Raw genomic sequence first — 26,574 nt, 5'->3', positions numbered from 1 at the left:
AATCTTGTGAGACACATCTGGAATGGGGCCAGCCTAGCCCCAGCTTGACAAATAAAAATAGGCACAGGCAGTTTGAGAAGCTGGAAAGGTACAATGCATCTCTCAACTCATACACAGAGACAATCAGAGTCAGGTAGAGAAACAACTTTGATTGCTTTTTAATGCAGGATTGTATTTATGGTAGGTTTATAAAAAAAAGTTACAGTACTAAAATGAAAGCTTCAGTCACGCTCTGCCTCAATTTTCCATTCCCCCCCCCTCGTCTGTGGCAAACCATGCCACTTTAAAGACTAACCATACAATCACTTGCCTGTGAGGCCTTTTTTTAAAAAGATTTTTGTATATTTTCTTTAAGGTTCTGGCCTGAATTCAGCAAGTTTCTGTTCTTACAATAACTAAATGAGAGACAGGCAGACATTATGTGTCTGGTGGGAAAAGGGCTGCAGCACCTAGCACCAAGTCAAATCACTGGGAATTACAGGTGCTCAGCACCTCTCAGGATCATGTATTTTGCAAGCTTCCTCATACTGCTTTGCCACCTCCCAAGTTGCAGCACTTTAGCTATTCTTATTCTAGTTCTTGCAAGCAAATACTGCCACTTTGTTCCAAATGGCATGGAGATTTCTGAAGGACAAATACATAACAGAGAATAGACTAAGATCACAAATTAGTTTTACTTGCAACTCAAGTCAAATCTGAACTCCTGAATTCAGAGGTGAAACGCAAAACCTTTAAGTCCCTGCATACCATAGTTCTCTTCCCTATGCCCCTATTTGACGATGGCTGCCTTTAAAACATCCATTTTCTTTCATTTCATGGACACCTTTTTTATTTTTAGCAAGCAGTCTTGATCAATCCATTCAATTATGTCCAAATTATCTATATGGGCACAGACTTGTGTCAAAAACGTTAGCTGGTTTACCCTACAGCAAACATTTCTACAATCATGAGATTCAGCTACCAGCTGATACACCAACAGTCTAGGAATAAGACTTACGAGTTATATATAATAAATGATTTCACAGAGATCAGAAACAGCAGCCATTGTGATGTAAAATAGGCAAGAGAGATTAGATCCATTAATGAAGTAACCACATTTTATACTATAATCAAGAAATGAGACAATTCACAAAATATAAAGTCTTAGTAATTCATCAAAAAACAATGAGGACTGCAGATGTAATCAAAGTAGTGCAGCTGTAATAAGCATTTAAACCACGGTAAAATATCTTCCAAATGCCATAAAGACACGAATACAAGCATTCAATGCAAACTGCACCATCAGCCCACAGGATTCCTTTAGGTCCCTACATGGATATTTTCATTTCTAAAAATTGTAGAGTAAGTTCCATCCAGACTCAAATATATATAAGAGCTCCCCTCCCCCAATTAACCACATATATTTTGTCCGTTTGCCATTTGAACAATGCACATTTCAGAAAAAACAGCACATTTCATAGAAATTCTTTAGAAAGATGTACTTTGAAACATACATGTTACATATAATCCAGAATTTCCATTCATTTATTCTGCAAAGATACTCCAAAAGCTTGAGATTGGTGTAAGTGACGGAAATCAATGCCAAGCTTCATCCAGCATGAATCACAAGACACGATAAAGAATAAAGAAACATTTTGCAATGTTTTACTAATTCAGAGTGGAATCTTCTTCACTCACAGAATGCCTAAATTTCCTGGCTTTGTGTGGGTGAAGCACGAGAGAGAGAGTGATGGATGACAGAGAAATTAGCTCTGTAGCAGTGCACCCATGGCTGATACCTAGAGCTGGGCAGGAAATGGTTTTCCTGTCTTGTAAATATTTGAATATGTTTACCTTCCCGAATCAAGATCAAAAGTCACAATCTAGAAAATGTTAGTGAATCGAAAAAACTCCTCCTCCCCTCTTTTCAGTTCCATCAAAATGTTTGCGTTTTTATTTTGACTTTTTTACTTTTAACGTTTTTCAATCTAATTAACTTAAATTTCTGAATGAAAAATCATTTTGAGGCAGAAAACTGGATTATTTTCTGGTTTCCAAAATAAGAAAATGAAATAATTATACAATTAAAAATTTTTGTCAACTTTTTTATTTGTTTGTTTTTTGGGGGGGAGCCAGGGGATCTGTAAAAAACAGCCCTGTTTCATGACATTTTGGCTCCGACAAACTAGCATTTTTTGATGGAAAAAGTATTAGTTAAGAAATCCAGGACTAGCTCTACTGCTACCCCCAGCCTGCAGTCTGTGAGCAGTCATACCACCTCCAGGCTACTTGTGCAGCGTATTCAAGCTACCAGATTCTTGCTTCCCCCAACTCATTGGCCTGCCCCACTATTGCTCAGGCCATGTTTACAGTACAGATGCTACAGTAGCACAGATATGGTGCTACACTAATGCTGGTGTAGCACCAGAGCATAAACGTTTCCTACTGTGACAGAAGGGATTTTCCCTGTCACTGTAGACTATCAACCTCCCCAAGCGGCAGTATCTAGGTCCATGGACACATTCTAGCTGGGGTTAGGTTGACTTACCTACAGTACTAAAGCGTGTCAATTCTGCATGGTACATAGCTAGGTAGATCTAAGTGTAGACCTTCTCTGCAGCATACAGGGGGAGTGGATGCCTCAGCTGTTTTTCTGGTCCTCCATGCTTTCCACTAAACCAGGGCAAATTTAATTCTAGATGTTTATGTCCATTTTCAGTGTCTTGGCCCCTTTCATTATCCACCTCCCAAACCAAACATCCTCCTCATAACCCCCCCCAAATAAACAACACAATTAAGGCTTCTCCAATTGCTTCTATCCACACCTTTTAAACTTGTAACAGGCATTTTAGCATTCTCAACTATCAAAATCAACAGAGTGTTTAAAAACTTACTACTGTATGCCTGCAAGGCTCACTCATCACTGCAAGCCTGCATATGTCAAATAACTTCAGAACAACCCCTCACTCCACCCCAAAGAATTCCTTCACCAAACTAGCAGAAAGCTTAAACCAATCCAAGCACACAGGGTGCAGAAATGAAAGGTAACGGTATGAATGAGATCATGGTGTCATGATTCAATTCCTGGGCAAGCCTGAGGCTGGAACACTATGTGTTAGTGAGCAGTGATGAACATGCAGCAATCTCTGTTAACTCGTTTTTGTTTTTTTAATATAGCGTAGTCCATCATGTTTCCTTGTTTTCTTCTTGGTAGCCTGAAGTGTTCACAGATCAAACCCCAGGACTTATTCAAGTCTGGAGACCCAAAAACACTTTTTTTTTGTGGGAAACCCCTCTTCTCCCTGAATTTTGACCAGTAGGATAAAAATAGAAACCAGTTCTCATTCCTGATCCTTATTCTGACAAAAACAATCAAAACAGCTTCTCTGGCACAGGTGCATCCAGAATACTATTTCCTTGGACTCAGCATCCCTCATCCCAGCCAGTTATTTAGATGTAGGCCTAAGAAGAACTCAAAGTGCTGTGACTTTGTACAAGTTTTTTCTCCCTTTTTAAAAAGCAAGCTTGCTTGGATGGCTCACCTTAGTTTATCTAACTCTATTTACCACTTAGTATGGAATAAGATGGCAGAGCTGAATTAACGAGATCAAATTACGACTCCTCCATCCCTTAAACAGGCCACATGTAATTTGAGGTGGAATGCAGGGCAATGGCATATATTTATTCCTAAGTAAGGCTAACTTCATGATGTTCATGAGAGAACTAAGAACAGCTACAGTCTGTGTAAAGGTTGATAGCATTCCTAGACTGCTAAGTGCTCATGTTCAAAACTGTCTCTATGAAATATCTAAGCGATTTCTGCCTTTCTTGCTATTTAATGTGATTTTAGCTTTGTATAAACTCTGACAAAAACTGTTGTCTAGAAGAATGAAATTCTATAGGGATGCCTGGAAGACTCATGACTTGTTCAGTTATTTCACTGAGAAGGCGCATATGCTAAATACTACAATTTGTACTTTTATATGAGTAATTAAAAACAACAGACTAACAGGTCAGCTTAATACTGTATGTTAATCAATGATACAATGAATCTTGCTTTCATGGTCTTTGGCCACCCTCAATATCATCAAGCTAGAAGAATTAGGGCACTTGTACATGGGGAGTTAAGACCACTTAACTAAAGGTGTGAAGTTAATGCTGTAAGTTAAAAAGCATTAAACCCCCATCTGAATGGTCAACAAGAGCATCGACATGGAATTTCATGCTTTTTAACTAATGTGCATTAACTTCACACCTTTAATTAATTTGTCTCAACTTTCCTGAGTGTCAGTGTGTAGACAATCGCTTAGTGATCAAGTCTGGCTGACCAAACATGGATCTGATCATAAACACACCTTTCAATCTTTTTGCATTCCTGTTTCACACATGTTTTTGTCCCACCTGTCTGCTGGAAGATGCTTACCTGAAAGGCGATAGGTGCTTAATGGTGTTTTTCAGCTAGGAACCAAACATTTACTGGTATGATGTCAGCTAATATGTTTTGTCTCACCTTACTTCCATAGTTTTATAATGTTGTACAGCTGCTGGATTGTTACCTTCTCTTGCTGAGGAATTTGGTGAATTTTGAGACCACATCTCTCCCAGCTATAGTATGTATTGGCCTTGATAGTATCTTTCTGAGTGTAAGGCCACACAGTTATTCGTGGACTGAGGATGTGTGGAAGAAAGAAGCAAGACTGTGTCACAGAGATGGCTTATTTGCACACGAGTTGAAATGCATGGAGGCTGAGCTGATGGGGAACTACTCTATGGATCTTCAGAGCCAGCTGACAGATCAGAGTGCCTGTTGTAGGCTGTCCATGTAGTGCCAAAACAGATTAACATGTGTCCTCTGGTGAAGTCTACACACAAACTTATACCAGTGTTTTAAAATTGATTTAATTAAACCAGTGCAAATCCCTGTATGGGCACTCCTAAACTGGCTTAAAATGACTGATATTGATGTATCTTAAGGTGGTAAATGACTGATTTAAATTAAATCAAAACAATTCATTTTAAATCCAATTTAGAAGTGTCCAAACAGGAACAAAATCAAATTAAAAACACACCTTTAGTTAAACTGATAATGACCAGCAATGAGATTTGGGACACTTCATTTTTAGGAAGACCAGTCTGTGCTATGCAAAATGTGTTTTCCTTTATTAGAGGCCGCTCTAAATAGTTAAGAAATAGATGAAACTGACAGGATAGCCTTTGTGTGTTAACTATTAATAACTAAGTATTTATACGGACTTTGTCCTCATGGTCTTTAGCTCCCTCCAGGGCCATCAAATAAGTAGAATTATTTTCCCCTCAGCATAAATATTTTACCACATCAATACAATCTTTTAAAATTTAAATTAATACATCTTCTAAAACTCCATGCAGTAGAGAAGCCAGAGATTTCTGAAAGGCAAACATCAGATTTTTACAATGTAATTTTTCTGATAATTTACCACGAGCAAGGCGATGATTCAGTCATGCAGGTCAATGCAGTCACAGATTCCGTGACTTTGCCGGACACTCCATGACTTCTACGGCTTCAGCAGGAGGAGCGGTGCGACTGTGCACCCCCGCCCTACAACAGGGGCTGGCTGGAACAAGGACCCTGCATCCCCAGCCCTGCGGCTTCCTCCAGGGGCTGCAGCTGGGCCAGGGGCTGCAGCTAGGGCCGTGTGCCCCAGCTCCGCAGTGTCCCAGGCTTGTTGGGGGCTGCAGCCGGGGCCACACGCCCCAGGGTTGGCAGGACTGCAGTTGGGGCCGCACACCTGAGCCCCGTAGCTGGGCCAGCTCTGAAGCAAGGGCTGGGTGTCGTCCCCGCCCCCATGGCTGTGCCCCCTGCTGCAGCCACTGGAGTCAGGACTGTGCCCTCTGCCATGGCGGGGGTCTTGGCCTATCAGTCCCTCCCTCCCCCCATGGGACTCTTTTCCTCCCCCGGTTATTTTTAATAAAGTTATGATAGGTCACAGGCAATAACGGAGCCCATGACCTGTTCGTGACTTTTACTAAAAATAACCATGAAAAAAAAATCTTAGCCTTAACTATGAAATGATGTGGCCATTTTACATAACATAGAGTGTATTTTTCTAGTGTCCTTCATGCAGGTACCAGAAAATGCAGAGTGATGGGAAAGGTAACACCGCAGAATTAGATGCAAGTAGAAATGGAAAAAGATTGGGTAAAAAGTTGATGTTTAAAAACAGCGAAGATTCAATGAAGCACCAGCAGACTAATTAAAACAGGTGAGTGAGAAAAGAAAGGAAGATGTTGTAACAAGGAATGGGAGAGGAGAGGAGAGTTTAAGTTCCACTTAAGCTAAAATGAACAGGAACGTTTTAAAGGTGAAATTTAAATAGATGAAGTGACTCCTTTCAGGTAGTTGGAGTGATGTCCTGAGAGTGTATCCAAGCATTTACTGTGGAAAGGGCGAAGGCCAAGACTGGAGGAAGGAATTCAGCAAGCGAAGGGGCTAAGTGAAAAATAGATCAGAAGTAGTCATAACAATGTATACTTCCATGGCTTTTCCCATTCAACAGCCATGAAATGCTCTATAGACATTAAGCCTCACAACACCTCTTTGAAATGGGAAAGTATTATTCCCATTTCACAAATGAGTCAAACAACACAGAGATTCAATGACTCTAAGTCAGTGAATCAGTGACAGTGCTGGGAATAGCCTTTATTTCTCCTTACTCACATGTGACAAGTGTAGTCTAAAACCCAGGTTCCCTCTAGGCAAAGTTGCACGGTGTCGACAGAGAGAGTTCTGAAACGTGGGAATGGAATTTTGAACTGCAGTTATAGATAACGAGGGAAATGGGGATGGTATAATTTCACTTTCTAGGGAACAAGAGAGAGTATTCTGAACACAGGATTCTGGTTTCCCTAGAAGATTAGGAATGATTCAGAAATTCAAATAGTTGACAGGACAGGTCAAAGTAAGGACAAATGATGGTCATGTTCTGGAAATGGTGACAGAGAGACCCTTACGGCCTACTTTTGAATATACTTAAATACAAAAGTTCTTCAGAATAATATATATAGTAATTCAATATATTTCAAAATACAGCATGTAAATTCAGCAGAAGGTAAATGTTCATGTCTTTGCCTTGCAAGTCAACATCAAACTTGAGGTACTATATTTTCAAGTAAAATTCTTTTGCAAAAAGTCAAGAATTTTGACCTGTTCTTCTCATGGGAAGCTCAAATCCACATCACATCTTCATGCCAATCCTCATATCCCCAGGCAGTTGTTGGGACTGGAATGGCAGTAAGTTCCTTTACAGAAACAACCTGTCGATACCTGTTCTGGAGTTGATTGCTTAAACAGTTCACAACAACTCACATTTCAGTTTTTGTTTTCCTCTGCGGCAAGCTACCCATTTTTTCTTTTTCAAACTTAAGAAAAACAACTCCAGGCCTCTGCAAGGGGAGACACACAAATTGGCATCTACCGTTGAAGCTCCTACAAAAGGTTCAATGCTCTAGAATTGAATCAGGATATAAAATTACTATCCTTCCTTCTCACAAACAATCCATTTGGCCATGCAGGTCAATACCAGAGACAGATTAAAAACCTGATTTCTAATAAAATTTATGGCAAGTAAGGTAGAGCTCCAAAACTGATTTGACAAAATTTAGTATCTTTTAGAGAGACTCAGGCCTAGCCTTCTTTTCTTGGGTGCAAATGCCCTAAGACATTTTCACCTGCCAAATCTCTGACTTTTTCAGTCATAAAATAAATTAGATGCACAAATGAGAGCACTTGCCCCTCTGCCTGTTTTGTACCCATACTCATGTAGACAGAGACATAAATATTCAGGTTTGCACCCATACTCAAAGATGAGGACAAAGTTGCAGGTGTAAATTTTGAGGGCACAACCTGCATACACGAAAGAGAGACCACCTGTCTGAAAATTTCCAAAATGGTTTCACTTTGACATAAACTTTAACACGTAAGTGATAAATCCATCCAAACTTCACTCTTCGTAGCTCACTTAGATACCCTTTTCATGTTCCTCGCTTCTTTGTAGTAGCAAAATCTGACAAACAACCAAGCTCTGGATAAAACCCTCTGCCTTCATTCAGGGAAGTTATCATGAATAACTTTTAAAGAAGGTGATAAGTTCCAAAACTGTTTACAAAAGTATTTTGATAAGCTTTTAATTTTAAAATTGCAGTGGAAACTTCACAGAACACCGAAGTTTTACAGACACATACTGTCCATCTGCTGGGTGTGGCATGGTATGCCATTTTTAGAATAAAATAGATAAACCATTTTGGTGCCACTTTTTCACCCAGGTCTACTGGTTGAGAGTTTATTCTTAAACAAAATTGCCATCAATTAATTTTTCAGATATTTAAAGAAAACCCATCAGTATGGTGTAGGGGTTTTTTTTGCAGACCAGCTACTTGTCATTACGACTAAAACAACAGCAGGGTTTATCCAGATATGAGCACAGGGAACGTAAAAGCCCTGACAAGGCACTACTTTAGCTTTCCTCTACTACCTCTGAATCATGTTCTTGATTTCAGCATACAGAGGGATCTCCATTGTGATTTAATGACTCATGCATGAGGAGGCAGATGCCACAAAGACTGGAGCAGAGACAGTGTTACAGTTGGTATGTGTGTGTAGGGGGAGGTGTACACAGACCAGGAAGAGGGAGGGAACTGGAAGGATTGTTTAAATCCCAGTTCTCAAAAACTTTAACTTATCTACTTAAGAAAAAACGATATAATGAGGGAACAGTAGAGAGTATGGCCCTTTCAAACAAACAGTGGTTTTAAATTAGCAGTATGGTACCTAGTTCCTATACTGACAGGAGTTTTATAAATACCTAGGTAGATCAATAGATAGAACAGAATCCCACTGAAAGATATTCCCCCAAAGTTTCAGTAAAAACTATTAAAGACATTAAAAAATAAAACACCAAAATGGAGGGAATGGATGGCTCACAATAAGGGCAGGAAACTGAGCCTTTTACTGATCAAAATGTCAAGTGCAGATTTATATCAAATATCAAAGACAGTGGTTCAGTGACCTGTATGAAATGATCTAATGCTCTCAGTACGCATCACAGAAAAGCACCACCACATCTGGCATCCTTGTTAGCAGACTCAGAAGGCTGAATAGGCCCTGGAAAATTCACTCCCCAAAACATGGTCCCTCCAGTTCAAGGCTGAATCACACCGGCAGGTGGCATAGGAGTCCTGAACGGAAACTACCTGGGCTGGGCTCAAATTGGGTGGTTACGTGATGATGTGGCATACTGGTGGCACCCCTCTCAATGGTCCCTAAAAGCTCAGCTTTCACGTTTTTGTTTTTGTTTTTTTTTTAAGTAAGTCACTAGCTGTTGTAAAGTAAACCTTGTAAATGTGATCCATGTGCAAAGCAATGCTGCGACATCTGCCTGAGTATGTGGAGAGGGTGAAACAGCAGTTCTGAGAGGTATGAACTGCCTTCATCTCAATGGATGTTAATTCAGAAGCATCGCTGACTATTTCACTGCACGGCGGAAGGAAAATGTATTATAAATATTTACATAATCAACTATGGGTAAAAGCTCATTTTAACATCACAAGTAGGTGGACTTGATACATTACAAACACTTATGTCCCCCCACAGTAAAGAAGCAGACAGTCGCAAACTGCCCAGCAGTCTGAGCCCCTTTAAAGGGAGCCAAACCTAAGGAGCCCCATAGAGTTAATGCGTGGGAATTATATTAGCAAAAGACTGAAGGTCCAAGGAGTTGAGAGGTGCACACATGAGCAGCTTTTTAACATCCGCACAATGTGAGAGCAATGTCTCATTTTAGCATCTGAAGTGGGTAAAGCTTGGAAGAATACCCCTACTTTTGTTTTCCTTCCTGATTTCACCTCTGCTATGCTGTATGTTTTCTGGGGCTCAGTATCAAGAGATGCTAATTCACCAATTTGCATAAGGAATAAGTTACAAAATTCAGATTAAAAAACCCAGAATGTATTTACTGAATGGAAAATCGGGCTGATAGGCAGCAAGGTAATGCCAAAGTGGAGAAGGATCTGGGCAGCAGGGGGTCTACATTCACTAGTTTTACCTGTGAAACAGACCCTCCAAATTCTCCATCTATACTCTTCCAGACACAACTGCAGATGCTATGAGGAAGCTCTAAAAATCTGTTCATATACTTGACACGTCTAAGATTTCCCTCACCAGCACCCAGACTTCCAAAGCTCTCTCCATCATTTCCTACTCCCCTTCTTCTTCTTCAAGTCCTGACCCTTAATCATCTCCATCTTCAACATAACAAGGAAAAATTTAAGACAATCTAACGACAAACTGAACAGAACTGGGCATTATAAAGCAGTGTTCAAGAATAACACCACATTAACTTCTACCTAGACAATCAAAGGTAAAATCTCTTTACAATATCTCATTGCAGGGAAGCACTGCTAATTCCACAGCACACTTTAATATTGCAGTGACAGCACTGAGTCTGAGTCCAAACCACAGTGGGAAGCTTGCACCCACTGCTTCCAGGCCCAGAGATAAGATTACTACTAATCAGTTCCAAGTTATACTAGGTACTTCATAGATCTACTATACCAGACCTCGTGGAATGATTCAGAATTCGTCAGACTCTTCTGGTCACCTATTACTCTTACACCTGTAACTTAGCATTTGTGTGATCTACAGTGCAAAAGACAATTCCAGGATTTCCATTTGTTTTCCATTACTATAATTAGAGCTTCCGGATTATGGTTTAGATTCTAGATGAACAGCAGGGACTCTGGGGGTAGAAGAGAATCAACTGGACATATATAGTAGAGAACTTCTTTTTAAAGGAATAAGTGATTCTGGATGAAATGGAGTTGTGTTACACCATGCTATACCATATTATATAAAATATTATTAAAATACTATATATATCATTGTAGCTTCACTTAAAATATCAACTTTGACCACACTGCAGGGTTTTGACTCCACTGTAAAATTTCCTATAGTTAGAATGTAAAATTATACTGCAGCAAAGTATTAAACTTTCCACAGTAAAAGAGTTGACTTTGAAAGCAACAACTGTAATGTTAACTACTAACTGGTATTAATAATGTGCAACTACTAATTATAAGAGTTTTTGGTTCAGTCTTTCCTTTACTCTCCAAATCTTTTCCAGCACAACAAGGCTTTCAGTACCTTGAACATACTATCTGGCCTCCAATGATGATGACCCTGAGGCCATGTCTACATCTAAAATTTTGCAGAGCTGGTTGTTACAGCTGTATTAGTACAGCTGTATAGGGCGAGCGCTGCAGAGTGGCCACACTTACAGCAACCAGCGCTGCAAGTGGTGTTAGATGTGGCCACACTGCAGCGCTGTTGGGCGGCTTCAAGGGGGGTTCGGGGAACGCGAGAGCAAACCGGGAAAGGAGACCAGCTTCGCCGCGGTTTGCTCTCGCGTTCCCCGAACCACCCTGCAAACCGCAGGGAAGGAGACCTGCTTGCTCGGGGGTTCGGGGAACGCGAGAGCAAACCGGGAAAGGAGACCAGCTTCGCCGCGGTTTGCTCTCGCGTTCCCCGAACCACCCTGCAAACCGCAGGGAAGGAGACCTGCTTGCTCGGGGGTTCGGGGAACGCGAGAGCAAACCGGGAAAGGAGACCAGCTTCGCCGCGGTTTGCTCTCGCGTTCCCCGAACCACCCTGCAAACCGCAGGGAAGGAGACCTGCTTGCTCGGGGGTTCGGGGAACGAGAGAGCAAACCGGGAAAGGAGACCAGCTTGATTACCAGAGGCTTCCTCAGGTATGCTGGGATACCTGCTTATTCCACGGAGGTCAAGAAAAGCGCTGGTAAGTGTCTATACTTGATTACCAGCGCTGGATCACCAGCGCTGGATCCTCTACACCCGAGACAAAACGGGAGTACGGCCAGCGCTGCAAACAGGGAGTTGCAGCGCTGCTGGTGCCCTGCAGATGTGTACACCTCCTAAGTTGCAGCGCTGTAACTCCCTCACCAGCGCTGCAACTTTCTGATGTAGACAAGCCCTGAGAGTCAGTGCCAAGAAGAGGCCTACCAGGATGTGCTGTAAGGGGCCCCTTTTTTCATCTTCTTCTTCAACATATCGAGGTGCTATTTCTTATGGAACTTTACTTATCTTTGAAACAAACCAACCTCATGCACAGCAAGTTCTGTGGCTGGAATACCAGCATGCAGATAGGAAGGCTGAAAGTTAAGATGCCAGAGTAGTTAGAAACCACCAACCTCTCTAGAAATCTGTATTTCATGAGGAAGAAAATTAGATGTAAACAAAAGTTTAAACGCAGCATGGTAAAAACATTTATTGCATGGGGAATTCTGTCTTGCATATCCACTAAGAAGAAAATAATATTCCTTCCCTTTAATTAAACAACTTTAATTTCCAAGACTTACATTTTAATAATAGGTCCCACAGCTTTTCTTTTTAGCACAGGAGACTGGCTACTCCGATTTTGATTGGGGGTCACATCATTTCTTGACAGTGACTCTAAAAGCCGCCTATTTGGAGAGGGATGGCTCAGTGGTTTGAGCATTGGCCTGCTAAACCCAGGGTTATGAGTTCAATCCTTGAGGGGGCCATTTAGGGAACTGGGGTGAAAACCTGTCTGGGGATTGGTCCTGCTTTGAGCGGGGGTTGGACTAGATGACCTCCTGAAGTCCCCTCCAACCCTGATATTTTATGATATTGCTGTTGGTTTTTAACTTCCCTATGCGCTAATGTAATCATGTTATTCTATAAATATCACAGGTCTTGTGTAGTCAAGGTTGGAAGTACCACAGAGAAAAAGCACCAACATGATGGGAAAAGTGTGATTTTTCTGTTGCTTTAGCAACCTCTAGTCAACAGTTTAGAGGGAATCTCTGAAACATGCTGAAATTAGGCAACTATTCTTCTGGTTTCAAAAATCCTGATATTAATCAAACTAAGGTAAAAATGGAAGAAATAGCTATTTAGGTTTGTAAGTACTAAGAGTACTTAAACAAAATGTCGGCCATTCACAAAACCTTTTTCATGATGAGACTGTTCCAGAGAGAGCTTCCTACCTTTGGTAAAATATGTACAGAAGTCTAACCAAAATCTGTAATGTCTCCTCCTCACACTTAAGGCTAGTCTACCTTGGCAATGCTAAAGCGCTGCCGTAGCAGCGCTTTAACGTGCGTTGTGTGGTCGCAGCACTGGGAGAGCTCTTTCACTTTAAGACTCCGAAGTTTAAGTTGCTGCCTTGAGGGAAAATCAATTTGGTATTCCTCAGCAGACATGGGTATGTATCACAAAACTAATGTATAGAGCTCTCTCAGCACTCTAAAAAACCCACCTCCACGAGGCGCGTAGTTCCCAGCACTGGTGCACTGTCTACACTGGCGCTTTATAGCACTGAAACTTGCTGCACTCAGGAGAGTGTTTTCTCACACCCCGAGCAAGAAAGTTGCAGCGCTGTAAATTGCTAGTGTAGACACACCCCGGAGTATTCTTCTTAATACCCTCTCTTCGGTTGCTATTAGAAATAAATGTTAGACAGGAGAAGATTTCAGAAAAACACTATTAAAACACGAATGTTGCAATCTATCAATTCTGTAGTCCATACTTCTATAAAAGGGACTTCTGCTATTCCAGATTTTTGTATTCTTTAATAAAAAAATTGATGTCAAGTAAACTTCAGTTTCAGACCAATAAATATCTGATGCTCTATGCATCTATCAAAGTGGTGATTAAGTGTCAACCCCTCTATCTTAGACTTTACATTTTTATTTAAATTACATAGAACAGAATAGAATGGCGCATGACACCTTAACGGGGGAGCAGGTACCACATCTCCATAATAATGGTAGGTAAATCATTTTATTGCTATAGTTAAGGCAAAACTAGTTTTTTGTTAAAACATTTATTACAAACATTTCTTTCATCCCGTAGTAAGGTGATTAAACTTAATGGATGAAACACTAATCTTTCACTTTAAGACTCCACAGTTTGAGCAGCTGTCTTGAGGAAAAATCAGTTTGGTATTCCTTAGCATATGTGTGTCTGTATCACAAAACTAAAGTACACAATTTTGACATAATTAGCAGTCTTCTCTTAAATAAGGCCCAGGAGCATGCTCTTATGGAAACAATCACCTTTCACTTCTTTACAGAAAGTCAGGGCTGAAACAGAGATACATTCTTGTTGCTACATGCAACAGCAAAGATCCTATCTATTTTTAGTTCACTTTTTCACTAAGAAAACAGCTGGGAGCCTGACAAAAATACTTTGGTGACAAATTTAATGGTTTGAATTTTAAAGTTATTTTTAAACAAGATTCTAGTCATCTTTCAAAATAAGAAACATGGTTAAGCAGCACTTGGGTTACTGCCTGATAAGTCTCTGTGATTCAATCAGAGCAAACTGGGAAACTTATCAACACCTCCTCTGATCCTCAAGCTGGTTGCAGGCCAGCTTTTTTCTTGAATGAAAGCAACTCTGCTTTGACCTGCCTTGTTTTCCATTCTCCCTTCCCCCACTCTCACCTTCCTTGTGCAATGCTCCGTATCAGCTACGGAATTAGTGATCTACCTGCGCTGAATACACATTGTGAAGCAAACCGATGCGGAGATCACTGCTTCTGGAGACAGCTTGTGAAAGCTTGAAATTGCATTTGGTAATAAGCTGGGTGGGTCCTATGGTAGTTTGACTCTGTGGAACACGGGCAGAAAGTAAAGTGTTCTAGCAGAAATGGGGAAGGGTCAAGATCTCCTCTATGAAAGCACTCTCTAAAAGAATGCAAAGGAATTCACAACTCACAATCTATTGATGTCTATAAAAATATTAACGGCCCACATAATTTACATTAAGATGAGGATATTAGCACTCATCTTACATATATTGTTATCCTCTAATCTTCAAATCTGCATTCCAATCTACTGCTTTAAAAGCAAACATTTTAGTAACATGTTCATCTGATAGAATATGCTCATGACTTACACATATTTTACTTTTACTAATAACTTCACTTACTGATACATCAGGTTACATACACCATACATCGAATTTCTGCAGCGAGTGGTTAGCCACAGGAACAATGATTATGTCAGAATATATTGCTACTTTGAATTCATTTGATATCTTATATCCATACATTTCAAAGCACTTTGCAAATATGAACCTCAACACTTTTGTGTGGTAGTGAAGTATTATGCCCATTTTACAGATGGGGAAATTAAGGCACAAAGAGGTTAACTGGGTTACCCAAGTTCCCACAGGAAGTCTCTGGCAGAGCCAGGAATAGAATTCATCTTGTGCCTTAACCACAAGTCTATCCTTCCTTCCTACTGCACATAAATATGTACAGTACTAAGGCACAGTAGGAATGAAAAATTCCAGTTTTCATATTGTACTAGAGAACTAGGTAAAATAAAGATCAGATAACTGCTGAGACTCAAGCCTGAGGATAAAATATCAAGAACCAAGTAAACTACTATGTTCATAGTTTGTTATAAAATTACCATAGGCAGAAAGTTGCCTTAGCAGTCACTAACTTTGCAGATGCCTAGAGTACTGTCTTAAAAGTGTTATTCAAAGATTTTGGAATGTCTATACAGGAATAGTTAAAGTTCAGTTGTGGCAGCTTGATAGCTAGTGAGATAGATAGGCACTGCATTCCACATACTGTCTTCAGTAATTTCACAAACACTTACTGTCAGCATTTACAATACATGGAGAAATAGTAAATTAACTCCAGTTGCCAGGATTTTAAGTGTACATGATTATATAGTGATCACTTTTCAGTTCAGAAAATGATCTAATTTGAATAACTTTTACACAAGTTGCTATAAAAATGTGGCAGTACTGACAGGCCACATGATCAGGGCTAGATATAGCTCACCACAGGGCTACGCCCCTTTGATATGCCCTCCCACATGACCCAAAGCCCTCCCCCTCCCCCAACTGCAGCAGCTTTGGTAAAAATAGCTCTCTGCTGGCTTTTGCTTTGCCTGTAGTTTACATAAGCACTCTGGGGGAAGGGGACCCTTGCAGTGGATCTAAGGTACTCAACAGCCTAGTTGAAAATTTCTTGGGTGGCTGGTGCATTTTGAATACAAATTATAGAGCAAGACTGTTGGATTTGGCCTTAGATGTGCTTACTTTTTTGCAATATTAGTGTATCATACACATAGGTTTTATAGTAACTGTAATTATTTATTTTCATGCAGTTCAGATAAAAAAAATCAATTTATGTTTATTGGTTTATATTACACATTGTGTTTTAAATCCCAGTAGCCATCAATTCAGATGCTGCCAACAAAACACTGAAATGGGTAACATAAATAATGCTTATTTAAAAATTAGCTATCAAATTTTTTCTTTACCAGCTAATGGTTTATCTAAGATTCATTTAGACACGTATTATAAATAGTATTTTTCGATTTTTTTTTTAACCTGATGAAAATGTTTTTTTCTCATGTAGAAGCGAATACAGTATATGGCATTACAAAACAGTTTTTTATATTTCATACAATACAGGTCTGATAAACGTATCACACTTCATTTTAGTCATGTTTCTTTTTTTTCCCTTTTTTCTTTGTAGATCTGTTCTTTTTCCCCATCCCTCCAGTTTTCATCCCTGACTGCTCCTCCAAGTGTCCCACCTTTCGAACACTCCATTTTTACACCCTTATTTCCACTACCATAAAAACATCATTATCAGCCTCTCCCACATAGCCACTAGATGAATTTCCTTCAAAAGCCTGTCAGTACAGCTCCTAGTCCTGCCACCGAAAGTGTTACATAACAATCTAAGTGCTTTCTCACCCTGGGGACTCCATGTGCAGCATCTACAGTGCTCCTCCCAGCCCAGGGAAAGATTGGGAATCGAACCCGGCTCTATCACATGGCGCTACAAAGCACTGCCAACAGGCCTGGCCTAAATTCATGTTTGTGTCAGAAATTTTCTATTGCATTTTACCTTTGGAATACTTTTAGATTTATTATGTTTTTTTAAACAGATATTTTATGAGGTTTTGCTGTCTCTCTCTTTAGGTACTGGTTTGATAAATGCATTCCTTCAATTGTCTTCCTCCCCCTCATAATGTTCCTTCTGTATCAGCACACCAAAAGTAGCAAGAGCTCTCACGGAAGCTCTATATTCTACAAGATGTAGTGCTCCCTGAGAGGAAACATCAGAAATGACCGATTCCAAAGTCAGGCAAAAATTTCTTAGCGCTATTCATAAACAATGTCAAGTAAACTGTAAAATTCTAAAAATATCACTGTCACACACCTGTTCCACATTTGCTGCTGTCAGAGTGCTTTGTAAAAACATACCACTTCAGTAAGCTATTTCCTGTCAGAGCAGCATTTGCTCTGGGCCTTTCACAAAACCACCCAGTCCTAAATGGAGAAACTCCCTTGCAGGTCCCCTGTATGAAAAGCTGATTGTTCCAGCCAATAGAATTCTGCAGTTAACATCAGCGGTCATGACACTTTAATCATAGTGGAGTCGACTAGCCTATCATCAAATCCACTCAGCAAATACGAGTCTAGCTATTACAAAGGTAATGCAAAAATGACGCAGTCAACTCTGCACTCACTTTTTGCTTCCTCAAGCATTTATTTATAACTTATAACTACATTTTATACCTACAGATTTTCTTTCCAACAGATGTTGCCTTAGTACACAGCTGCAGAGACTTTCCTTTTTTTCCAATTTCTTCTATTGTGCCGAAATGCTGCTCCCCGTCCAGATCCCCCCCCCAACCTCACAACTCGAAACAACCTCACACAAGGGTTTTAGTTATACAAAAAGAATTAGTGAGAGAGAAGGGGGGAAGTGAAAATTAATGATCAGGAAGCAATATTAAAGAAAGTTAGAATAGCCTCATTTTGATTTATTTTAACACTCAAGGGAGCTGTGGTTTTGGAATAGAAACCAAAGTCCAATACAGTTTTTAAAAAGAAATTTCTGACAATTTACATTTCGAATTATTATTGTAAAAGGAAAGCAAATTAAATTATGCACTAAGAGAGTTTTACTGATTTTCTCAGCTTTTTTTTTTACACTATTAAAAGTTAACAGAAGCAAAACAAATCTATTGAAACATACTGGTACCTCAAAAGCAAGCAACTAAACACTGTATACAGTTTATAGAAACACCACCACTTCCCTCCACTTAACCCTCCGACACGTCATCCTAAGTAAATCCATTCCAGCACAGACTGAACAAAAGTTTTCTTTTACAAACAGAGGAAGCAAATTAAAGGAAATTTTTAGCACAGAAAAATAAAAATTCAGCATAAAAATAATCTATTTTCTTATTGGTTTAAATTTTATTTTAAATGGCTGTTTCTTTTAAACAGAATATAATTTTCACCAAATACCAACTGCAGAGAAAAGTTACATTTCTTACCCTCAAGTTATACAGATGCTAATGCATGTTCTTTGGAGGGCAAACTTTACAGCATTCAGCTTATGGAAGACATATTTCACCTATAATGTTACAGTTTACTCTGCGTGCATTTGATTTATTCAGAACATTACTTTCATGTCTTTTAAATCAACATTTTAAAAATGTATTTGGTGTCAGAAGGACATAAATCTGATGCTCATGAAAAGGAAAGACTAACAACATCTGTTAGAGCTAAGTATAGTGATGGCAAGCACTATGAAATTCCCTCATTTAGCTCTATCAACATGTCTCAAATCTCTGTGTATGGCACATGGCTGCTTTTTGACCCTTAAGCTTTTCTTGTCATGAAAATGTCAATTATGCTATTTTATTGCCAATTGTAGCCTGGTACTATGATGAGGTACCTACTACAGGGCCAGAATCACAAAACTCAACTAACTTCTCCTGGTGATGTAAACTAGGATTTTAAAAACATGAAACGCTTTTACACTAGCTCACCACATGCACAGCCCACTTGGCCAACAAATTCTTTAAAAGTTAAATTGCTACGTAAAATAGTTACTAAAATCTACAGATGATAAAGCCTAATTCATACTGAGTCTAAATTTACTGACTTAATAAAGTTACAAGGATGAATTCAGCCCATTAAATCTTTATTAAGTTTTACAATCATAAAACAAAATAATTAAGTAGTACAACGTTTGATACATAAGAGTGTTGCTTTATATTGTACAACTAAAAATGCAACACGAATTCAACGAAGAATTTATTTTGAGTCAATTCTGATTAACTATTTAGTAAGAACTTGGAATACATCCATCAAATCACATATTAATGGATTATTCTTATAAGTATTGGACATTATGGTTAAACTGAAAATAGCCAATAAAGCCTCCAATCTTCACAATTTATTGTCAACCTGTCAAGAGTTTTACACCATCTCTTACAGACCCCAAATGAACTTTATCTGCGCTGACAAGTTATGAATGTAAATTCTTCTCAGATGGCCACTGAGTAAATCTGTCTTGATTGCAAGTTAAAAAATACTGGCTTTGCAAAAGAGAAAACATTGTCTAACTGAAATGTGCTTGCCTAAAAAAAAAAAAAAAGAAAAGAAATTTGTCCAAGCTCAGCCCCCTATCCCTTCTCTCCCCTGTATAATTACTAGCACTTTGGTAATACACCTCTACCCAGATATAACGTGACCTGATATAACATGAATTCAGATATAAAGCAGAGCTCGGGGGGGGGAAACGGGGGGGGCTGCGCACTTTGGCGGATCAAAGCAAGTTCAATATAACGTGGTTTCACCTATCATAGATCAATGCAGTAAGATTTTTTGGCTCCCGAGGACAGCGTTATATTGGGGCAGACGTGTATATTCCATTGGTTTATATCAGGGGCTGGCAACCTTTCAGAAGTGCTGTGCCGAGTCTTCATTTATTCGCTCTAATTTAAGGTTTCGCGTGCCAATAATACATTTTAATGTTTTTAGAAGGTCTCTTTCTATAAGTCTATAATATATAACTAAACTATTGTTGTATGTAAGTAAGGTTTTAAAAATATTTAAGAAGCTTAATTTAAAATTAAATTAAAATGGAGAGCCCCCCAGACTAGTGGCCAGGACCTGGGCAGTGTGAGTGCCACTGAAAATCAGCTCGTGTCCCACCTTCGGCACACGTGCCATAGGATGCCTACCCCTGATTTATATTCTGTAGCTGAGTTTGCATCTATGTACACCTCTACCCCGACAGAACGCGGGTTCGCATACAACATGATAAGCTCTGACATGCTGCTCTGAGCAGCGTGTTAAGGGTGTCGGGCCAGGCCGGGGCTGAGGAGTTTGATAAGGGGCAGAGGGTCTCGGGGGAGGTCAGTGGCTCCCCCTCCACAGGATCTGGAGGGCAGGAGCTGTGAGAGGGCACTTTTGGGGGGCCCGTAGTCCCAGAGTGGCCCAGAGGATTAGCGTGTCGCTCGGGGGAGGGGGTTTGGGGAAAGGGATCCCCCCCACACTCACCAGCAGCAGTGGAAGTGGGGCAGCCTGACCCCAGCCCGCTCTACTCCGCCAGCTCCCAGCTGCAGCGCTCCGCTTCCCGCCGCAGATGAGTACAGGAGGGCGTCCTTTCCCCAACCTACCCGCACTCACCGGCGGCAGGAAGTGGAGCGGGCTGGGGCTGCGTCGCTCCCACTTCCCGTTGCCAGTGAGTGCGGAGGACGTCCTTTCCCCAACCTCCCCGCACTCACCGGCGGCGGGAAGCGGAGGAGCCCAGACCCAGCCAGCTCCACTCTGCCAGATCCCGGCCATGGCGCTCCGCTTCCCGCCGCAGGTGAGTGCAGGACCTTTCCCCAGCTGCCTCCCAGTGACACGGCGGGGGCCGGGGCAAGGAAAGCAGAGCACGCTGGGGCCACATCGCTCTGCTTCCCGCCGCAGGTGAGGGGCGGGGGGGCATCCTTTCCCCAACCTACCCATACTCACCGACGGCGGAAAGCAGAGTGCCATGGCTGGGAGCTAGCAGGGTGGAGCGGACTGAGGCCGGGCTGCTGCACTTCCTGCCGCTGGTGGTGAGGAGTGGATAGGGGTTGGAGCAGGCAGGGGATGGGGAGCTGGGTAGGGAGGTGGGATCCTGGGGGTGATTAGGGATGGAGGTCTCTGGAGGGGGCAGTCAGGGAACAAGGAACAGGGGGAGGGTAAAGCAAGTTTGATATAAAGCGGTCTCACCTATAACACGGTGAGGTTTTTTGTCTCCTGAGGACCGGGTTATATTGGGGTAGAGGGGTATTATTAAGGTGCTCTCTTCACAAAAGCAACAAAGGCCAATCTGAAATCTGACACTCTCTCCAAAAGAGTGTAAGTCCATTGAAAACAAATTTACCCATTGTCTTCTCATCCTATTGCTCTCATGTTGATAATTTATGGAACAACAAAGCAAACTTTGGGGAAGAAAAGCATTTCAACTAAAATACAAAAGCCAGCTAAGGTTAAACCACAAACTTTGAGCCATTTTCTAGATTATTTTGTATGAAACTTCAAAAAGTCTCAGTAAATTTCAAAGGGCAGATTTGTACAGTCCCATTTACCAAATGCTACCAAAACACACGGTTCATTGCAGATATAGGTTGGTGTGGGAAATGTATGCAGTAAAAAATTTCAAATATTAAATACTGTATCAGAGCAACTTCACACACCAATAATACATACTGTAGTTTGCTTTAAAAGTTTAGCTCTAGATTTTTTGTCTGGAATAGAAGAAGTCGCAAGTGTTTATTCACATGATGCCATTCATCTGTACTATTCATACTCATCAGAACACTGCAAACCATGTAGTGATGTAACCGTAATATTCTTTATCAAACAATGAAATTTGCCATTTTTACCATGAAAATCTATCATCTTCATCAATGACTCATGGACGTCTTTAAATATATATTTCTAATACCTAATTGTACTATTTTAACACCATGTTAATTTTATGGACATATGCAAGGTCATGAAGAAAAATGGGTATATAACAATTTCACTTTAATCTGTAGAATGTTAAAATCCAAGTGAATTACTTCCAATACTGTATCGTTCAGTTGGCTATTTTCTGTACATTGTATCTTTTCAAAATTAAAATTTAGTGCTTACTCATATGATCTCATTTTTCATAACATCACTTTGATTTTAAAGTAGCCTATTAAAAGTAAAGAGAGTGTTAGATACAGAACATATGCTGAACAAATGATCTTCCAGATTCTCTATATATTCTTTAGCAGCCCAAAATTTTATTGTGCTTGTCACTTCGGCATACATGTCGCCAGCTGACTCCTTGTGCCTTTGCCATTCAAAACAATCTTGAATGTACTCCTTTCTTTTACAAGGGAGAAAGTCTTTTAGAAGGGAGAAAGTTATTTGAACAAAACACTTATGGCTCTACCTAGCCCCAAAACAAAATGCAACTCTACTGAGAATTTAATTTGAAAACCTTTTCTATTCAAATAAACAGTTTTTGTAAATGTATACATGCAACTGCACACCTATTCTGTTAACTCAGTTGCCATGACTTTGCATACATATTAGATATTTGAACATGCAAATGGATATGTAGGTATGACTATCTGCATGAGCAAATGCACTATTTGCATGTGAAATCATTAGAACCTACAGCTAAAATGAATGCTCATTTTTTCAAAATCAGGCACTAAGCATTTTGATGATAGCTCATCCTTAAACCTTAAAAGACACTGGGGATTACTCAGTATTAACACTTTGGACAATCCAGTTTCCAGGGTTGCAAAGTGCTCCAAGGGTGTGCGATGATTAGGAAAAGGGCGGATCGGCTTGGAAGCAGGGCCAGGTTGAGACTCTTAAAAGGAGCCAGTTCCAACCCAATCTCTTTGTTCCCTCTCTCCAAGAAGTGTGCTTCACAGTGCAGGTAGACAGACATGCTATTTCTGCTTGAGCTATCATACTAAAAATAGCAGTGTGGTTGCAGTGACATGGGCAGTGGCTTGGGCTAGCCACCCACGTACGTACCCAGGGGATCAGGCAGCCAGCCCAACCTGCCACCCTTAAGTTTGTTTGGGGATGTGCACCACTACTTTCTAAGCAATGAACAGGGGTAGGGACGGGGCTCCAGTCACCAGTTACCTATCTGTGGTGGTGATCATGTGCTGTGGATGAGGTAGGATGGCCTTGTGGTTAAGGCACTGGACTATCAATCAAGAGTTTGGGCTTTATTCTCAGATTCCACACAGACTCCCTGCGTGGCCTCGGACAAGTCACAATCTTTTTGCTTCAGTATTCCATCAGTAAAATGGGGATAATAATATTTCCCAACCACCCAGTGATGCTGTAAGGATATATTCATTCATGTCTGAACAGGGGCCATAAAGCTTCTGCCCTGTTTGAAAGAATATTGTACGTGACACATCATAAGTAGCTCACAGAACTGTGTCAAGGCATGGGACTCAACCAAATCAAAATGGTACTAAACAAAGATGAAGTTAAAAATAGAGCCATTTTAATAAATACTAAGAAAAGGAAGCTAGGCTAACACAAAGTGGCCCCATTAAGCCAGGTATTACCTGTAAAGGACTGACTTTCAGCAAGGAGACCCACTGTTTATTGGCAAGAGTGAGAGACAAGCTTGTAACTAAGTGCAGTCAGTGTGGAGGAGGATTATCAAGTAGTAAACTTGGGGGTTTTAACTGCCTACCCTTCGCTACTGGACAGACTCAGAGAAAACAAACACAATAAAACCATAAATTAAAAATAAAGAATTACAACACCGTGACAAATTAAAAATAAAACCCTCATACATCCGTGCCTGCTGGCTTTTTATCAGCCAGTGCTATTATGCAGAGTTACTATTCTGCACTCTTCCTGCTAAAGCAGTTAAAAACAAATGAATTTTTAAAAATTATTATTCATAAAGTTCTCCTGGAGTTGCCTGGCTCATTTTCAGGCCATTAAAGTAGCTCTGCTGGTGTTGAATTACAAGAAACGTGTCCTACTGTACCTACACTTGCAACCCCCCCTAGCTTTCTCCTTCTCTGAAATGGCAGACAGCAGCAGAAGAAAACACAGCAAGGCATTCAAGCAGGAAATAGCGTGAGAACAGGCTCTCTCACGCTACTTCCAGCCCTTCCTGATGTTGGAGGACTGTGAAATGGCTTGCAAATAGCTTCTCTCACACTATTTCCTTTTCCACTCCAGTCAAAACTAGGAAGTGTCAGCTAAGAGATGAACACAAAAAGCACAGTATTAAAATGAACCAAAAATCAAATTGTAAACAAGGTACCCTAGGGCAAGCCAAAGCTAAATAAACCAGAAATTCAAATGTTTGAGAGCACAGTCCACTGCTTAGAATTGTGTAACGTCACCAGGAAACTTCTATTCCCAAGCTCTGCCTCTCACCTGCCAAAGGTCTGACCCAAAGACCACTGCAGTCAGTCAATCATTCCATGGATTTCAACGGGCTTTGGATTAGGCATTATGGGATCCTGAGCAAGTCACTTAAATCCTTTGTGTCTTAACTGATCCTAGGGGTGACCAGATGTCCCGATTTTACAGGTACAGTCCCGATATTTGGAGCTTTTTTCTTATATAGGCTCCTATTACCCCCTGTCCCGATTTCTCACACTTGCTATCTGGTCAGCCTAACTGACCCTGTAAAAGGGGAACACAACTTATTGTTCCTATCCTCTCTAGGGTGTTTGTGAGGCTAAAAAAGAGAGGTCCTTGGATGAAAGACATTGTACAAGTGATAACTATTATATTACTATAAAAGAGCTTAGGTCTGTTCTCATTTATAAAATGGTTCACCCATCTCCAGTCATAAATGAAGCTTCTCTGACATCAGCTCTAAGAGTTCATTATCGAGTACAGTTTTAAAAGACTCCCTGAGCATGATCCAAGTAGCCATTAAAATGGTCACCAGACTGGATGGAGTTTGGGACTAGAGTTTGAAAAAAACTTTCCCCAATTACCTCAAAGAATCAGAAGTCACGGCAGATCTATGAAGTAGCCCATGGTTTAGCTGCTACTGGGGCTATTTCTAGTATTACATATACAAAAACTAAGCTAAAAGAATATTATGAAAGTTGCAAAGTCAGACACTCAAAAGTTAGGAAACGAAAATTATGGCTGCCAGTGCAACCCGAATTCGGCCCCCTTGTATATATGTGTTATGATACCGTCATTAATTACACAATCGCATAGTATTTTTTCACAGGACCTTGCCTCATTTGGTGCAAGGATAGATGGTGTTTGCTTCATGAGCATCTATTCAACACTTGGTTTTTCCCTCATTGTTCAATGTGTGGTTATATTTACTGCACACTTTTCAAACCCGGCTGCACTAAAAACAGAATTCATTTCCTCATGAGCTTTTCTATGGTGCTCATCACTAAGTCCTTCACAAACTATTAAAAAAATATTTTCACAATACTCCTGTGACATGAGTGGACATTGTTAATCTCATTTTACAGATGGTGAACTCAGGTACGGAGAGATTAAGGTCAAAACTATTCACTAATTTTGAGTGCCCAATTTGAGATGCCCAGGAAGTGTTTTTTCAGAGTACTTAATGTTACATAGAACTTTATACGTTCAAAGCACTGCTCCCATTACTTCAGTTGCATCTGTGAGCACTCAGCAAATGAGACTCCACAGTCTCTAGTTGGGGATCCAGAAAATAGAACACAATTAGTGATCATGTGTGAAAAGTTTAGCTTAAGTGACTTGACTAGCATCACAGAGGCTATGGTTATGTCTACACTTAAAATGAGACGGCAGCATAAGCTGTGCTGCTGTAGCACTTCCGTGTGTGTAGACACTCCCCACAGTGACAGGAGGGGTTCTCCCATCGCTGTAGTTAATCCACCTCCCTGAAAGGTGGTAGCTAGATCAATAATATTCTTCCATCAAACTAGAATTGTCTAGACTGGGAGTTAGGTCAGCACAGCTACATCTCTCAAGGGTGTAGATTTTTCACATCCTTGAGAGACACACAGTTTGTCTACACTGGCACTTTACAGCGATGCAACTTTTTCGCTCAGGGGTGTGAAAAACACCCCCGAGTGCAGCAAGTTTCAGTGCTGTAAAGTGCCAGTGCAGACAGTGCACCAGTGCTGGTATCTACGCCTCTCGTGGAGGTAGTTTTTTTAGAGCACTGGGAGAGTTCTCTCCCAGTGCTCTGCTGCGACTACACAAGCCGCAGCAGCACTTTAACGTTGCCAGTGTAGACGAGCCAATAGTTATGCCAGTGTAAGTTTCAATGAAGACCAACCCTATGGCTTCACTGCGGATTTATCTTGAATGATCTACACTCAAGTTAATGCCTCTTGAGTTAGTGGCCACATTGCAAGTAACACTTGGCTGCACAGAGTGGACTGGATCATCGCACAGAATGATTCTATCAGCAAGTGATTGCAGTAAGCAGCTGACAAGTTGTGCCAGCTAGCTCAACATTTCTCAAATGCGGCCACCAAGAGCTTTTCTTGTGACCACAACCTCCTGGGCAGTGACTTTGGAGGGGAGGAGGGGAAGTGGACCCTCCTCCAGGGCCACCAGCACAGGTTGGACCCATACCCCTCGTGGAGCCACAAGCACTGGAAGAGTAGGTAGTGAGTGAGTAGCCTTTACGGGGCAATGAGGCTCCAGCTTTGGGCTTCAGCGCTGGGGTGGAGGGCGGAAGGCTTCAGTCAAGGGGCTTTA

General features: G+C 40.8%; 1 protein-coding gene across 4 annotated transcripts in view; it reads right to left on the bottom strand.

The window, feature by feature from the left end:
* GNAS (GNAS complex locus) overlaps positions 1–26,574 on the bottom strand; it is a 159,488-nt gene that overhangs the window by 31,127 nt on the left and 101,787 nt on the right. Inside the window, exons 1-2 of one of the 4 annotated variants that reach the window (XM_050917808.1) lie at positions 17,249–17,274; positions 12,129–12,230 (exon numbers count right to left, since the gene is read on the bottom strand). The exons of 1 other annotated variant lie outside the window; for it this stretch is intronic. In XM_050917808.1, coding sequence (XP_050773765.1) covers positions 12,129–12,230; positions 17,249–17,259 — 113 coding nt within the window. In that variant the 5' untranslated portion in view covers positions 17,260–17,274. Of the gene's footprint in view, positions 1–12,128; positions 12,231–16,779; positions 16,809–17,248; positions 17,335–26,574 lie in introns of those variants that run through there. 2 more of the 4 variants (XM_050917807.1, XM_050917809.1) reach the window with 2 other exon arrangements.

Source organism: Gopherus flavomarginatus, chromosome 11 (assembly GCF_025201925.1).
Source record: "Gopherus flavomarginatus isolate rGopFla2 chromosome 11, rGopFla2.mat.asm, whole genome shotgun sequence".
NCBI classification, from domain to species: domain Eukaryota; kingdom Metazoa; phylum Chordata; order Testudines; family Testudinidae; genus Gopherus; species Gopherus flavomarginatus.
The sequence above is the reverse complement of the archived record's forward strand: the minus strand, read 5'-3'. Positions and strand labels throughout refer to the sequence as shown.